Below are 15,161 nucleotides of genomic sequence, written 5' to 3'. Positions count from 1 at the left end.
TTTTTCTTACTTTTTTATTATCTGACTTTTTTGCCACAAAGAACCTTTTGTGAAACAGAAAGTTTCTTCAGATGTTAAATATTCTTTATGGAACCAAATCTATTGCATCGAAGAACCGTTTGAAGCACCTTTTTAAGAGTGTATGAACAATATATCAGATGAAAGAACGTTTTTAATATTTAAAAGTATTTTTAAATATTTGTGTATTATTGCTTTTTTTGGATCCGAATATGCTGTGCTCTTTCATAAGATCGGTAGCAGTGCCCCTAAGCGTTGTCTTGCAAATGACAGATCATTCCCTCAATGTCGGGGAAAGACTTCAACATCGTACATGAATTTTAAAATATCTTCAGGCATGTTCATCTCAGACTTTTGTTTAAAAAAGTTGCTGTAATGGTGCTATATATCACTAAAAGTGGTTCTTGGCTCGTAATCATAAGGGAACCATCACTCTAAGTGCTTTAAAGAACCAAATCTTGTCTCTTCAGAGGTTCTTTGAGATGACTGAGGTGCTATATATCACCGCTTCCGTACAAAGACCCTGTTAAGCCCCTGTAGGGTTCTTCAGCGGTTCTAAATATCACATCAGTCCTCCCAAAGAACTGCTGAAGAACCTCTGAAGCACCAAGATATGGTTCTATATTGAGCTAAAAGTGGTTCCCGTATGATTACGACCCAAGAACCACTTTTAGTGCTATATAGCACCAATATTTTTAGTGTAAAACTTTTAAATGTTTTTTTCTTAGTAAAGACAGTAAAAAAGATGGCAGAGCAAGTAGAAATGTGTCCTGACTGAGATTGTCGAGTTCTTGCATGTGTTGAGTTTTTTCTCTGTGCTCTCCAGCTCTGCCGCAGTGGATCAGTATGATAAATGACACTCAACTGGACAGTGGAGAGCAGCTCCGGTGGGAGTGCAGAGCCGCAGGAAAACCCAGACCCACCTACCGCTGGATGCGCAATGGAGAACTGCTCAGCCCACAGGTACACACAAAACACAAATATTACAAATGGGCTCATTTTAATAACACCGTTATTTCCACTCGGCTTGAATTCCTAGCGAGGTGCCCTACTGTATGTATATGCAGTATCACTCCTCACACAAAAGCTACTGAAATTTCCCAAGGGTTGCTGGTATAATTATGCTGGCTTCTGAGATACTTTTGTATGGACAAATTGTAAAGCAACATCGCAGAGAATGTAATCCCATAATGCTTTTCTGGAACAACAGTGAGAATGTTGAGACTTATTTAAACCCTCTGCACCGCCGTTCAAAAGTTTAGGGTCTGAAGGCAGATGTTTAAAGTGCATGTCTGAAATTAGTCTTGTAGATAAAACAATTTATTTTATTGCAATACCATTTTTTGGATGAGTTACTATTATACTATGTACTATGTTATACTAAATAATAAAGAAAAAGCAGTCCATAAGGTCCCAGCATACTGTACAGTACGATCTCCTTCAATATTGTTTAAAGACCTCAAGAAACTTATGTACAGTATATATTATGTAATTATTTTACTTATTATTCAGGAAAACATCCCTATAATCTTCAAATTAATCTCATTAAATCTATTCAAGATAATGGCACAATGAGCTATTCGCAATACCTCTTATAGCTATAAACTGACATGTGTCTCTACCTGTTTCTATTTTTTTTGAGATAACACATGAGATAAACTTAGACTCAGGCATAACCGAGAACTTAGTGTGGTCTCCTGAGTTACAAAAGAGCAACTAATGGCATCTTCCTCTTGAGATTCTTCACACACACTCTCTTACCGGTTACACAAAACCTTTAGCTTTAGCTTTTCTTTGGAATACTTCCATAAACACATTTACACAGACAGGCCTTAATAGTTAATATGTGTCTATATTGCATTACATATCATTAAGAGACAATAATGGAAGTGACATCACCCTTTACTTAGAAAATGACTCATGGTGGACTGACTGTGGCAGATGTATAATAGACATTAAAGCAGCAGTCTGACAGGTGAGGATGTGCTTGTAAAGCGATTCTTGTCTTCCCCACAGAGCAGAGTGGAAATGGTGAATGGGGAATTGATCATTCACAGGTTACAGCAGGCGGATTCGGGAATGTACCAGTGCGTTGCCGAGAATAAATACGGAAGTATCTACTCCAGCGCCGAGCTCAAAATACTGGGTAACTGCATTTACATTGACGTTCTGTTTTTATCCTGAAAGAGTTTTCCGGGTTCAATACAAATGATGCTCAATGTACGTCACCTTATATATTAACACAGACAATCATTTCAGCTCATTACAATAAAAAAACAGAATTGCATGAACAATAGAAGTCTAAGGCGCAAGACATTCCTCAAAACAGAAATGTGAATGTTATGCTAGTCAAATTGTTATTCAAAATTCATTATTCAAATGATTACATCTACCTGTAAATGTGTTTTATTCTATCTATATAATGTATATGCAAATATACAAGCTTTCTTGTAAAGTAGTTATGAACGCAGATGCATTTAAGATATTGTATTGTATAGAAAAAAAATCAAGCAGTATCTGAGCAGTATTAAACATGTGTAATACATCTAAACGTCATTTTTTTGTGTAAATATGGTCTTTACTCATTCTCTGCACACACAGCCAGCCAAGGCAATCGAAAAGCGAACAAAAAGAGTTCCTGATGTATTGAGAATGGGTGAACAATGTAAAAAGGCCATTTAACCCCACAGGTAAAGCATCTCTCAATGAGAAGGCCAGTTATTGACAGGTGCATTTCAATCAAACACAATGAATAATCCACACGGTCATTGTCAATTTTCACTTCTTTTTCATTTATTTTGTACCGATCTGAAAGCACTGCCAGCGCTTTTGAGGAAGGATACAAACTTGGGTGATATTGAGTTCGGTGTCCGTGAGGAATGACTGAACTGAAGATTTACACAGAGAAAGCTGTCACGAACAACCTCAATAGCAGAGCGTACAGAAACAAACGAAAGCAGGCAAGATAAATGAAGAGAAACATGAAGGCATCGAGGGGAAAGAAGTTATGTTGGCTCGGATTTGGTTTGTTTGTCTGTCATGGTGTAATGTGAACAAAAACATGTTGCAATCGCTTATGAAAAGCGCCAGCGCTCTTTATCTCTGGACATCTAGGACCAGACAAAGGAGATGCACACTGGGATTGCGTGTGAACTGGAGACGCCCTCGTTTTCTCCTTGTCAGCTTTGATTCTTCGGCGAATTCCAAGATGCATGTGGTCGCCCTGCGGTCGCTTTCCTGTGGGTCATTCAGATTTACATCCCTCATTATGGTCTTGTTTGTCCGTAGGTCTGAACATGAACTCTTTTGACAGTATTCGTGTTGACTTGAAAGCCTCATGGCTCAATTTAAGAAGGGAAAGGAAAAAATATTTACTGTAGATAGTAATATGTACTATACAGCCGCAGAAAAAATAAGAGACCATTTCAAAATTATTTTTCTGAATTTGGAATTTATAGGTAGCCTATGTGTTTGGGTAAAATTTTCATTTTGCACAATACAAAATGTACAATATTTCTCCCAAATTTCAAACAATATTGTTGCTATTTTCATTTATTTGCTGAAAATGAAAACTGCAGTGAACTTAACAGAAAAGATGCTTTGGTTTTTTTTAGACCTCAAATGCTGCAAAGTTCATATTCACTTTTAAGCAATGCAACAGTCATATTTCTACATGTATTTATGAAAAGTTTAAGCTTATTTTTTATGCGATAACTTGGATTTTAATAACAGTTTTCATGCGTCTTGTCATTCTGTCAGTCCTTCACATTGCTGTTGGATGACTTTGTCACTCCTGACGTTTGATTTTGTTGAAATTCAACAAACGCTGGACAGGAATGGCCACAATACATTTAGAAATGCTTATTACAGGAAAAGTTGGAATGGTCTCTTGTTTTTTCTGCGGCTGTATATAATATAATATATCATTTAAATAATATAACAAAATAATAAATAATATTATAGACAACATAAATGACAAATATATTATGATTTATCATTTAATATATATTATTTATGTAAAGCGTTTAATATATTGCCATAGTATTTGGAGAAAATGTACAGTCAGTATATACACTGCCCATCCAAAAAACGTCACACACTCTTATATTTCGTTGGACCACCTTTGGGTTTGATTACGGCACGCATTCGCCATGGCATCATGTTCATGTCCAGATGCAGCATAACATGTTATGCATTACTTTTTCACCAAGATGTTGTATTGATGATGATTGAGTCGGACCGCTGCGCAAAGTCTTCTCCAGCACATCCCAAAGATTCCCAATGGGGTTAAGGTGTGGACTCTGTGGTGGCCAATCCATGTGTGAAAATGATGCCTCATGCTCCCTGAACCACTCTTTCACAATCTGAGCCCGATGAATCCTGGCATTTTTCATCTTAGAATATGCCCGTATCATCATGGAAGAACGTATCTATTGATGGAATAAACTGGTCATTTAGTGTATATTCTTTGGGCACATAACGTTGCTGAGCGTAGACCTGACCAACTGCAGCAACCCCAGATCATAGCACTGCCCTGGTGATGACTTTTTTTTGGACGGGCAGTGTATACTGTATTGAGGCACATCTGCCTCTGTGGTCCTGTTGGCAAGTCAAACTATTACAGTATTAAATGTGGGATTCATACCATGCAATTTTCCCAGAGCTGTAAATAACTAAATATTTCCCTTTGTTGGTTCTTTCCCTCTGGCTGAAAAGTGCTTGTTTAGTGCACTGACAGTCCCAAAGAATGTTTTTGTTTTGTATTTTTATGTTTTTGTGTCAAATCCCCCAGTTACTCTGCGCCGGTGGGGAGAGCTGTCCTCTGTGTCTTGGTTTATTCTGTTATAATCACAAGCGCATATTGCAATGACATAGTACACGGCAAACAGCAGCCCTCATTCACATGAGACACAGCTGCAGGGTGAGTCAGGGTCCGGCATGGCCTGCAATTTGTGGCACCGTTGTGTCGCCCAGACCCTTGAGGGCAGTGAAGTGGGCTGCACTCGTTGAACCATCAGTGCAAAACACCTCTTAGTATTCACAGTGAGAGACGCATGTCAAAACTCTTGGTTTAAAACATATATTCAGACGCCCATAAGCGCTCTGCGGCGTACACAGAATTGACACGCGCATTTTCTACCAGAAAAACACACTTTTGCATGCCCACCCCACACAAAAGATGATCACCGAGTCTCAGCTTGTGCCGAGGTGGTGGGAACAGAAGCCCTTTGGCAATTGCTGAGATTAAAATGGCATCTTTTCTAATGTCACCCGTAAAAAACATGGTTCAACCTTTGACTAACCACTGCTGGCGAGACCTGTCAGCGTGTAACTACAGGCCCCAGTAGACTCCAGCAGCTCTGCAGACATCATCACTTTAAGCCTGCATGTGTTTAGTTCTGCTCCGTAGAATATCATCACACACACACCATATCTTCTTCAGCCACAGGAGAATGTGTCGTAAAAAACCCATGGCTTTTGTGATGTCTTGTATATATGCGCATGAACATCAATATATTGCAGAGCAGGCAACATTCAAAGGCTTATTACAATGCCCTTATATCGAAGAAAAGTCATTTTGAGGCAAACATCCTTACTTGCAAGTTCAGAAATCATAATTAATATGCTATTAGCAATTTTGTTGCAATAAAATAGACACATTGGAGAGTTTTTATATTTCTCTCTTTTTCACGAGCGAGCAAACACAGAAAAAGTCTTTAGCGTTAGTGCCACAAAATGAAGAGCAAAAGATGCTAAACCCATGAGAGAAAATTCAGCTCATAATTATGATATTTTAGTTACTGGGCATACGCCTTGCAGAATCAACATTGAAGAAAATGTTGATAATTCAAGAAAAATAAGAGAAAAGGAAAGAATTGAATTAAAAATTAAGGTTTGTTTTTAATACAGTACTGCAGTGGATAAGCTATTTCACATTACAGATTGTTTACATGAAGTCAACAGTACAGAATAATTACTGAATTTACAAAAACAGCTCAGTTCAGAAGTTAAAGGTCCAGTGTATAAAATTTAGCAGCATCTAGTGGTAAGGTTGTGAATTGCAACCAACGGCTCACTCCACCCCTCCTTTTCGAAGCACTACGGTGGCTGACACCGATCAAAGATGTCGTCATGTTTTCGCTTCTTTGCCGAGGGAGATAACGTATGTAGGAAACGCACTCTGTAGAGAAGTTTGTCCGTTTAGGGCTACTGTAGAAACAACATGGCCAATTCCATGTAAGGGGACCCGAGGTGTACTGTATGTAGATAGAAATACCTCACTCTAAGGTAATAAAAACATAACGCTTCATTATATAAGGTCTTTAACCACCTCTGAAGACATATATATATATATATGTATATTGTTTTGTATTTCTGTCAATAGATCCTCCAAAAAATTACACATTGGACCTTTAACATGCCATTGATTCTTAATGCTGTGCAATTTTATATGGACAACCGATAACTGTGTGGAGGACCTGGAGTTCAGTGGGCAGTTTGATAGCTTAGTTCAAACAAGGGACTCACGAACAACCATCACAAAACATAAAAGCAGTTGTTGATCGGTCAAGTGACTTCTCCCAACTGTATATAAACTGTAAAAGCTGCTAATGCATTCTGCTCATTGGTTGCATCAGCTTGTCAAGAGCCTCCCTGCAGACAGATGAGACATTTAACAGTAATTATCTTCAAATGTGCTTGTCAAGGGCTGAATTTTTTACACTTTAGCCTGGGAATGTTTTACTTCTGTTGGACAACTGTGCATAACAATAAAGCTAATAATTATGGACACATCACTCTCAGCGACTGCAGCGCCGTCATTCTTTTTATCCTAAAAATCTCCCTGCGGTGTATCATATCACCTGCTCTGAGGACACAATACTTATTTTATTAATAAAGCCCTTGTTTATTCTTCTGCTGCTGTCGTGGGCCAAGACAAATGGTGTCACATGATGTCTATAGTATGTCAACCCTGTTGAAAAAACCTGCATGCGCTGGGTTAGGTATGTTTTGATGCTGGTTTGACCATCTTAAACAAGCTAAAGACCAGCTAAGGACCAGCACATGACCAGCTTAAACCAGCACATGACCAGCTTATCCAACACAAACCAGCATATGCTGTTTTTCAACAGGGAAGGGTTAGCAAGCTAGCTAGCTAGCTAAATTACATTAAGTGATCGAGTGTGAAATTTCTTCATTTGCATATAACAAATTAAACTTTGTGTTGTTTTGTACCATGTTTATACGTGTGTTTTTAGTCTCATGCTGGCACAATGTGTGTGTATTTCCAAACAGCGTCAGCACCAATGTTCAGCACCAATCCTGTCCGACTCATCGCCACCGTGGGAAGAGACGTCTCTCTGGAGTGCCGGCCGCGTGCGTCACCCAAATCAAGAATTACATGGAAGAAAAACGACAGGAGAGTCCAACCGAGCCGAAGGTGAGTCTCTGCCCAAGCAGAGGCATCGTGACCTCTCTGACCTTACGTGTTTTGCATGAAAGTGCAACAATTGTCAGGTTTCTCTGTGAAGCGGTGACAGGCCGATCCTAGGGGTCGGTGTTTTTATTGGATTCCAATTAAAAATGCTTATAAACACGCATAGATTTACATGAATCTGTGTGGACGGGAGCTTTAATCGATGTTGTTGTCCACTGATTATGGGTCTCACGCTGGGTTGCGTTCTGTTGTCGTGACAGGTTTGTTTGCGCTCACAGTTAGGAGGCTGGTTCGCTCTGCAAGGTTGCATTGTGATTGATGCGTATTATGTTTTTAGGTCTTATTATTATTGTTGCGTATGCATATGTGTGAATATATGTGTGTGCTTTATTATGCTAACAACTAAAAGTGTCTGAAAATTGTTGGTGTTACTGATTAGTTCTTTCCAGCTGGTCATGTGATCTCAACACGGCAGCACGCAAAGCTTTTTCTACTGGACATTTTTACGTCTTAGTATCGTACATATGCCTATAAATACTCTTATTTTTTTATTTACATAAATTAAGTAAATAAAGCTATTCATGGAAAACGTGACTTGAGGCACCTTTAAGATGTTGCCAAGCCAACCTTCAGTTGCACTTGACACGATATGCACTTGTTTGCTGAATTGAAATGCACTCTTGTCTTTTATTCTTCCTTCTGCATTTATTAAGGACATTTCACTCTCTTGCCTTTTTTAAAGTGTAAGAAGTAGATTTCAAAGGTGATGGGAAGATATTTTAAAATATAGGCATTAGAGCAGACAGCAGGGTTTAACCATGCGAGTTCATTTACCATGTGCTTTATTGTTCGGTCATGTGCATGTTACCTGATAGAGCTCATTATTATTAAAATATAGCCTGCTCGAGATTTCCATGCCCTTTTTGCCAATAACTCAACCTCTATAACCATTCTTTTATGCATCTTTTTAAAAATGAGCGCTAGCTGCTGAACAGATTCTTGATGGAGTCAATCTGTCAATCATCAGGAGAGACACATCTGAAATTATCAACCCCCGTCGAGCACCGTCGGCTACGGGTCATTATTAAGAGCAGACTCTCAGCCACAGACTTTTGTCTGTACGAACAAATATGATCAAGAGTGGTTTTCTTAAACAGATGGCATGTATCGCTCATTTCCCATGGTACAATAGGTTAAAATTGAAATAGCGCTTGAAAATGTAATTAAGTTCAATTGACTCATAAAGCTAATTTTATTTAACTTAAAAATTGAAGGCAGCTGAAATTGGTGATTTCTTTACAGTGTATCAAAGGCAATGCTTTAATTCTGCTAAAATATTCTTTTTACTGTTTCTTTTTTATATATTTTTTAACTGTCAGGAAAAAACACAAGTGGACGTGCATTATCATTATATCATTATTAGTGTTAAATTTGATTACAATCCCATAGCCATGAAACTAAGCTACTGAATTAAATATTTTCAAATATTGATCAAATTAAAGAATAATATTTGATGTCACAAAAATAATTTCTATATCTACATGGTCATATATTTATTTATTAATTATTGTTTGTTTTCCCGCAAAAAAGAACCAAAAGAAGCATGTTGTTTGTGAGTGTGACAAACAAATTCAGTGTTGTCCAGTTTTGCACACATTCTTTTAAAATTCTAAGTGAATATGCATGTTCAAAACCAACGCTGACATTTTAGCCGGTATAATTTTGCCCTAATTCATAACCTTTCCATGATCACCCAGATTTTTGTAATAACATGCACACTTTTTATTGCCTTTCATTAAGCAACTCACTCCTGCTGGGGTAAAAACAAGGTCACCAAGACCCTACTACTGTTCTTAAAAAAGCTGTAAAGCATACAACCACCAAAATAACATGAATATACTGCTGTGCTTATTAATAAAAACCTTGCCTTACACACATATGGACACACACACCTGCGTTCACCCACACACACCCCAACTAACAGGTACCAGAGACCCACAGTCCCCAGTTTGCCACATATTTATCACAGGCCGGGCTGGGTTGCAAGTGGACGTCGTGGAATTATTTACTGGCTCTTTTTGCTGACGGTGGAGCTGTTGCAAAGCAGGCAATTTATTCTGAGAAATAGCCGCTGGGATTTGTGCTCTTTTAAAATTGTCCTGCAAAATGGCTTCGCTAGCCCAATGGCCCCAGACCGGCCATAACATGCAACCGCCCCGGTCTCGGCCCGGACCGCCGAGCGACGTTAAAAATGTCCAGACGCAGCACAAAGCCCGTTTTCACCTTGACACCCTTCCACACTTCCTACTGCTTATCAAGCTATAGTTCCATTCTCTCGAATCAATAATTCAAAAGCAGTGGTGTAACCAGCATTCAGATGCTGTTTGCCCTTCCCAAAGCTGCACGCCCCGCTGTAAGAGATATAGTAGATTTACTAGAAAGCGCTCTTGAGGTCAGAGCAGCGGTTCGTGAGATGGAATCGCTTTTAAAGCAGTGCTCTCATCACATTTGGAATGATGCTGTCTGCTGCATGATAGATGTTTGTTTATAGATAGTGACTACTGATAGATGAGAGACTTGACCAGCCCGAGAATGCTTCGTTCTTCAGGTAACAAGGTGATGAATGGACTTTGAGCTTGTGTGAGCTGACATATCATGCGGCAAATTTGTCAGAGCCGAGCAATTTATTGTATTTTCTGCTTTTATGACATTGCAAGGGCAGATATACTTCTTTATTTGCCTGCTGCCTTTTCTATGCTTTGTGTGATGCTACATCTTCGTCTCGGAGTAAAAGGGCATTTTCCCATTCGGGAGAATGGTGTTTTGTTTTATTTTGTAGTCTTGACATTTTTGTGAAATGAAAGATGCAATCTGTAACGTTGGCCTCTCTGTCGCCATCTCTGTCTGAAAAATAAAATTGCAGCTTATTTTACATTCTTATCCTTACGCGGGGTAAAGTCAAATAATGTCATAGAATAATCCACAATCGTGCTTACAGTCTTGTGATAATGAAAGTTCATTGCTTAAAGGAATGACAAATTAGAGGACCGCAGAGATGACGTATGTTTGTAGGCAAACCCGGAAGTTAGCGCCTCACTGGTTCCCAAAAGCCTATGCACTTTTCTCATAGGCAAAATATAAGATCTGTGATTAACAAAGGTTTATCACACTTAAACGTTTAGTCTATCAAGATAATCTTTTCAAATGAACAACATTTGTTACTTTTGAGGCCGAAATGCAATCGCAAAAAGTAAAAAGCTAACATGATGCTATAAACAGACTACACTACGGTCGCTCAATATCAAGCCTCCAACAACTTTTAAAAACTTTATTAAAAACGCCTTCTCCGTAAGTAATTACTAAGTGAATGAATCCCCATCCACGTTTTTAGAGATTTGTGCTCATGTTGCATTATTTGTGAGATTTAAATGCGCAATGACGTCGAACGTACCCACCACAGAATGTAGTCGCTTTTAGCAACTTGTTAGCAACTGCCGTTTTTAAGACACAATAAAGCTTTAAAAAATTAAGAGCAGGTTATAACTGGTGTGTTTTATGTAGATTCAAACGTGAGAATATTTTGAGGTTTTGCTAAACACAGATGTTATTTCAGGCATTTGACCCAAACAACATTAAAAACTTTTGACTTTGGGGCGATGGAACCGAAAGTGCTAAAATGCTAAATCGCTTCTGGGGTTAGCATAAAAAAATACGTATCTCTGCGATACTACATAAAGCTTTTGATTGTAATTGGAATTTAGACCAGAATTTGGACCGGAATTGAACAGGAAAGAGGTATTATTTGAATATCCATTCTGATAAGTAACGAGTCGTTATGCTCTCAACCTCTAATGAAGTCAATCCCAGCTAACACCAGTTACGTTGTGACGACGTACCTGGACTAGACCATATTCGTTTCCACGACGTACCATAATAACGTTCCAGTGACTTAACTTTGTGATTCCCATATTCGTCGTGACGACGTAACATTGGACGTTGTTGGGACATGTTGATTACCTCCTGAAGACATACCTGGAACGTACCATATTCATCGCAGCGACGTTCCAAATATGAGCACGTCCTAACGACCAAACAGTCACATTGTTAAAATCTTTTTTTTATTTAATTTAAACAATTATCATCCCTCACATGGAGGATTCAATTAATTTGTGATTTAATCTGTGCGTTATTCAATTTTATGCATAATTGGAGTAATTCTCTATTCAAATATGTATAAAGCACAGTATAAGTATAAAACTCAACACAGCACTGTACATCACAATCAGATATTTTATTTACACTGTAAAACATGACATTAATAATCAAAGACTTCAATACAGTATAGAGGATTTAAAGCAGAGATTTTTTGACAGAGATGAATAAAAATGATGTTTAAGCTTAACATTATAAGTTTAGCAGGTTGTCCGTTTTTAGAAACAACAATCAAAAGCTTCTTTAATCTCACTCACTTAAATGCACCAAATCAATCGAAAATCACTAAAATATGTGTTTACTCTCACATCTGTAAGGTATAAAGTAAAGAAAGAATATTAATAAACCGCTAAAGTAATATCAGGCAGTGAGGTAAAAAGAAATGGCCGTTAACGTTTAAATGATGCGAGAGCTCTTTTCAGAACAGAGAAGGCACGTACGCAAACATATCAGATGCGCGCACAAAATAAATAGTTGTAATTGTGGTATTGAATTAAACTCCTGTTTAATAGCTGTCAGAAGTCGGATTTAAAGCATTCGTCTTGACATAAGAGGATTAACAGATAACAGATTTTACTCTGATCATAAATTTTCCATACGATAACATAATAAACAGAAATGACCAGATTCATTAATCAAATGACCAGTGTCTAGGTTATCTGAAGACCAGTACATCACGTCGCTACAACCTTCTCCATGGGATTCATTCACGACGTTATTTGAGGACGCGGCAAGGACGTTTCTGGAACGTCAAGCAAAAATTAAGCAAAAATTCTAGGAAATGGAATGTTGCCAAGACGTCCTCAGAACGTGGTCACAAAGTAATGTCGCGGTGACCAAATGAAGACGAACTGGAGACGTCGTCAGAACGTACTGTGTTAGCTGGGATGTATCGTCACCTGCTATCACGCATAAAACAAAAATTAATTTCATGGTCATCAAGTTTTGAACAACTAAAAAAGTGATAAAATGTTCATCTTATTGCTTCAGTTATGATCATTTCAGTCAGATCACCTAGTAAAGTAACACAACTATTTCACAAATGTGCTGAAAACACCAGTAATAATCCGATTTTGTCAACGTTACTGATACTGTTAGACGGAAACGTGCATCGAGATACAGTTTAGCATAAATGATCAAGCTAAAAATCTCATTAGTAGTTTTGCTTATTAAACCAGTGCACGGCATTTTTTAGTGAAAATGGATTTGTTCATTTTCCACTTAGGCTGAATAGTTTAAATGGATTTTCAGTCAACGTTTGTTGAAACAAACTAAATGAAATTCGCACTCCGGCCCCAGCTCCGGACACTGGCGGCTTTAGAAGAAGGATTTTCTGACATTAGCTGTCCAGAAAGGCGTCTCTGGATGAAGAGAAGTTCAGTTGTGTGAGGCGCCGGGGCGGGATCGAAGCTGCCCTGCGTTTATCTGACATTGACAGCTGTGGCGAGTTAATGAAGGTTTGTAATTAACATGGATTTCCACTAATGTTCAAGGGTTTTGTATTCTAAATGAACGTATTAATCCCATTAGTTCGAAAGTAACGGCAACCACTTGGTCTTTTCACACAGAAACATGGAAAGAAACCATAGGAAAACGAAAAATCAGTCAACATCCATGCGATTACATTCTTTAACGTCATTTTCTGTTGTTCTACAAGGTCGTCGTTCTTGTACAAGATACAAATTGCTTGTGTTTCTCATATTTGTTTGTTGGAGTTAGGACTTTGCACTAAATGGTCTGAAATATTTCTAATGTGTGACCTTGTGTGAGGATTGTTGGCGCATTGCTCCCCACCGGTCTTCACCGCACGGCCTTCCTCGCTCCTGCATCCTTGGCAAGTGCCGGTTTCCGTGCTACTTGAGGAAACGTCTCCCGGCTTGATGCCTCCTTATGAATTTTCCATGTACGGGTTACACTTTGTCACGCCATTGTGAGTTTCTGTCTGTCAATTCTCATCAGCGGCTGCCAGATCAGGATGTCTAATGCAGTAGATATGAAAGCCGAACATCACCAGGCAAATTAATAGGAGAGACGGCTTCCTTCACGACTGTTAGTTTAAGGCAGAAATTGAATCTTAATAAAGTGATCGCTTTGTAAATATTCATCGTCATACTTCTGCCAATCAAAGCACAGGTTAAAAAAACATCTGTGGAGGAATATGAATGTCGATGGGGAAATTATTCCTTTGGAAAACCTCAACTATAGGCCAAAAAAGGTGTGAATGCAAAGGCAATTTTCAACTGTCTTCCTTTTTTATGTTTTTATATGTTGGATAACATACAGAAACACATAATTAACTCATTTAATGACATTTCAGGGGATGGCTTGTTAAGAGCGCTAATAAAACCGAGACCTTGTTTCTCATATGCTTCAGTTCTCTTTGGAGCGAGACTCATTCAGTGATTAAAACCCCTTCATTGTGTTTCCTCGGACCTCAGACAAGAAATGAATTCTGTCTTTGTTTGAAGTTAATTCATCATATGAGGCCGGCATAGAGCTGCTCTCTGAAACTGTTCTCAGAGCAGTGAATGAGAGAGAGCGATAAGATAAAAGCTAGACTCGACTTATCTCCGTTCAATTCAATTTGCCTTCCTGCTCTCTCTTGGTTTGTGAAAGAATGAAATGTCATTAGGAGTATATCTCATCTTGACTTCCTCTCAAATGAAGAAAATGCAGATTATGCCGGTTTGACGTGCTGTGTACTTGGGGAAGTATATTAATCAGACTCAGTGTCATTAAAATCGCCAACTTTCTCTGTCCAGTCTTATGCTTTAATAAAGTCAAATACGCATGCGTAGTGGTCGCATATCAGAAGTGTGATTTTACTTTTATGCAACAGTTCAGCGAACAATGGAAAGTTCATAAACATTTACACAATAAACCAAGACGTGTGTCCGAAAACCCTCATGTGTGTGGAAGTCATCTTGTCCGGTGCACTTTTTGTCTTCCACAGAACACAAAAGAAGATATTTTGAAGGATGTCGGCAACCCAACACCGAAGGGCACCCCATTCACTTGAATTGGTTTTGTGTCCATACAATACAATACCAACTTTATTTAAAATGTCTCTTTGTTTTCATACAGATTTAAAATGACAAGAAGGTGAATGAAATAAATGATGACAGAATTGTAATTTGTGGGTGAACTGGCCCTTTAACAGCTATTGTATTTAGATAGCATCACTTTGCTAATCCTAACTAAGATTCCTATCAGTCCGTTAACAATTTAAATGACGTTATTGACAGTGTTATCTTTCAATCGAAATGGTAAATGGAAACGAAGGACAACACTTAACATTGTGTCATTAGCCCTGGTTTTTGTCCGTTTTTTTTAAGTTTTAAAGCTACTTTAATGGCACTTTGAGTCAGCTCATGCGTATGGAAAATATACACTTGTTGAGGCTTGTTTTATATTTCATCTATTGTTTGATGTTTGAAACACATTGATTACAGAATGTTATCTATACTAACACATAGAACACATCGAAATTACT

The 15,161-nt window shown here is 38.3% G+C and overlaps 1 protein-coding gene across 5 annotated transcripts in view; it reads left to right on the top strand.

Annotated features, from left to right (window-relative positions):
• The window catches only part of cntn5 (contactin 5), a 244,619-nt gene that overhangs the window by 189,253 nt on the left and 40,205 nt on the right, over nt 1–15,161 (top strand). For all 5 annotated transcript variants that reach the window (XM_057347804.1, XM_057347802.1, XM_057347803.1 and 2 more), the window contains 3 exons: nt 845–981; nt 2,035–2,164; nt 7,315–7,459. In XM_057347804.1, the coding sequence (XP_057203787.1) occupies nt 845–981; nt 2,035–2,164; nt 7,315–7,459 (412 nt within the window). The remainder of the gene's footprint in view (nt 1–844; nt 982–2,034; nt 2,165–7,314; nt 7,460–15,161) is intronic.

The sequence above is a fragment of the Triplophysa rosa genome, linkage group LG12 (genome assembly GCF_024868665.1).
Source record: "Triplophysa rosa linkage group LG12, Trosa_1v2, whole genome shotgun sequence".
NCBI lineage: Eukaryota > Metazoa > Chordata > Actinopteri > Cypriniformes > Nemacheilidae > Triplophysa > Triplophysa rosa.
The sequence above is the reverse complement of the archived record's forward strand: the minus strand, read 5'-3'. Positions and strand labels throughout refer to the sequence as shown.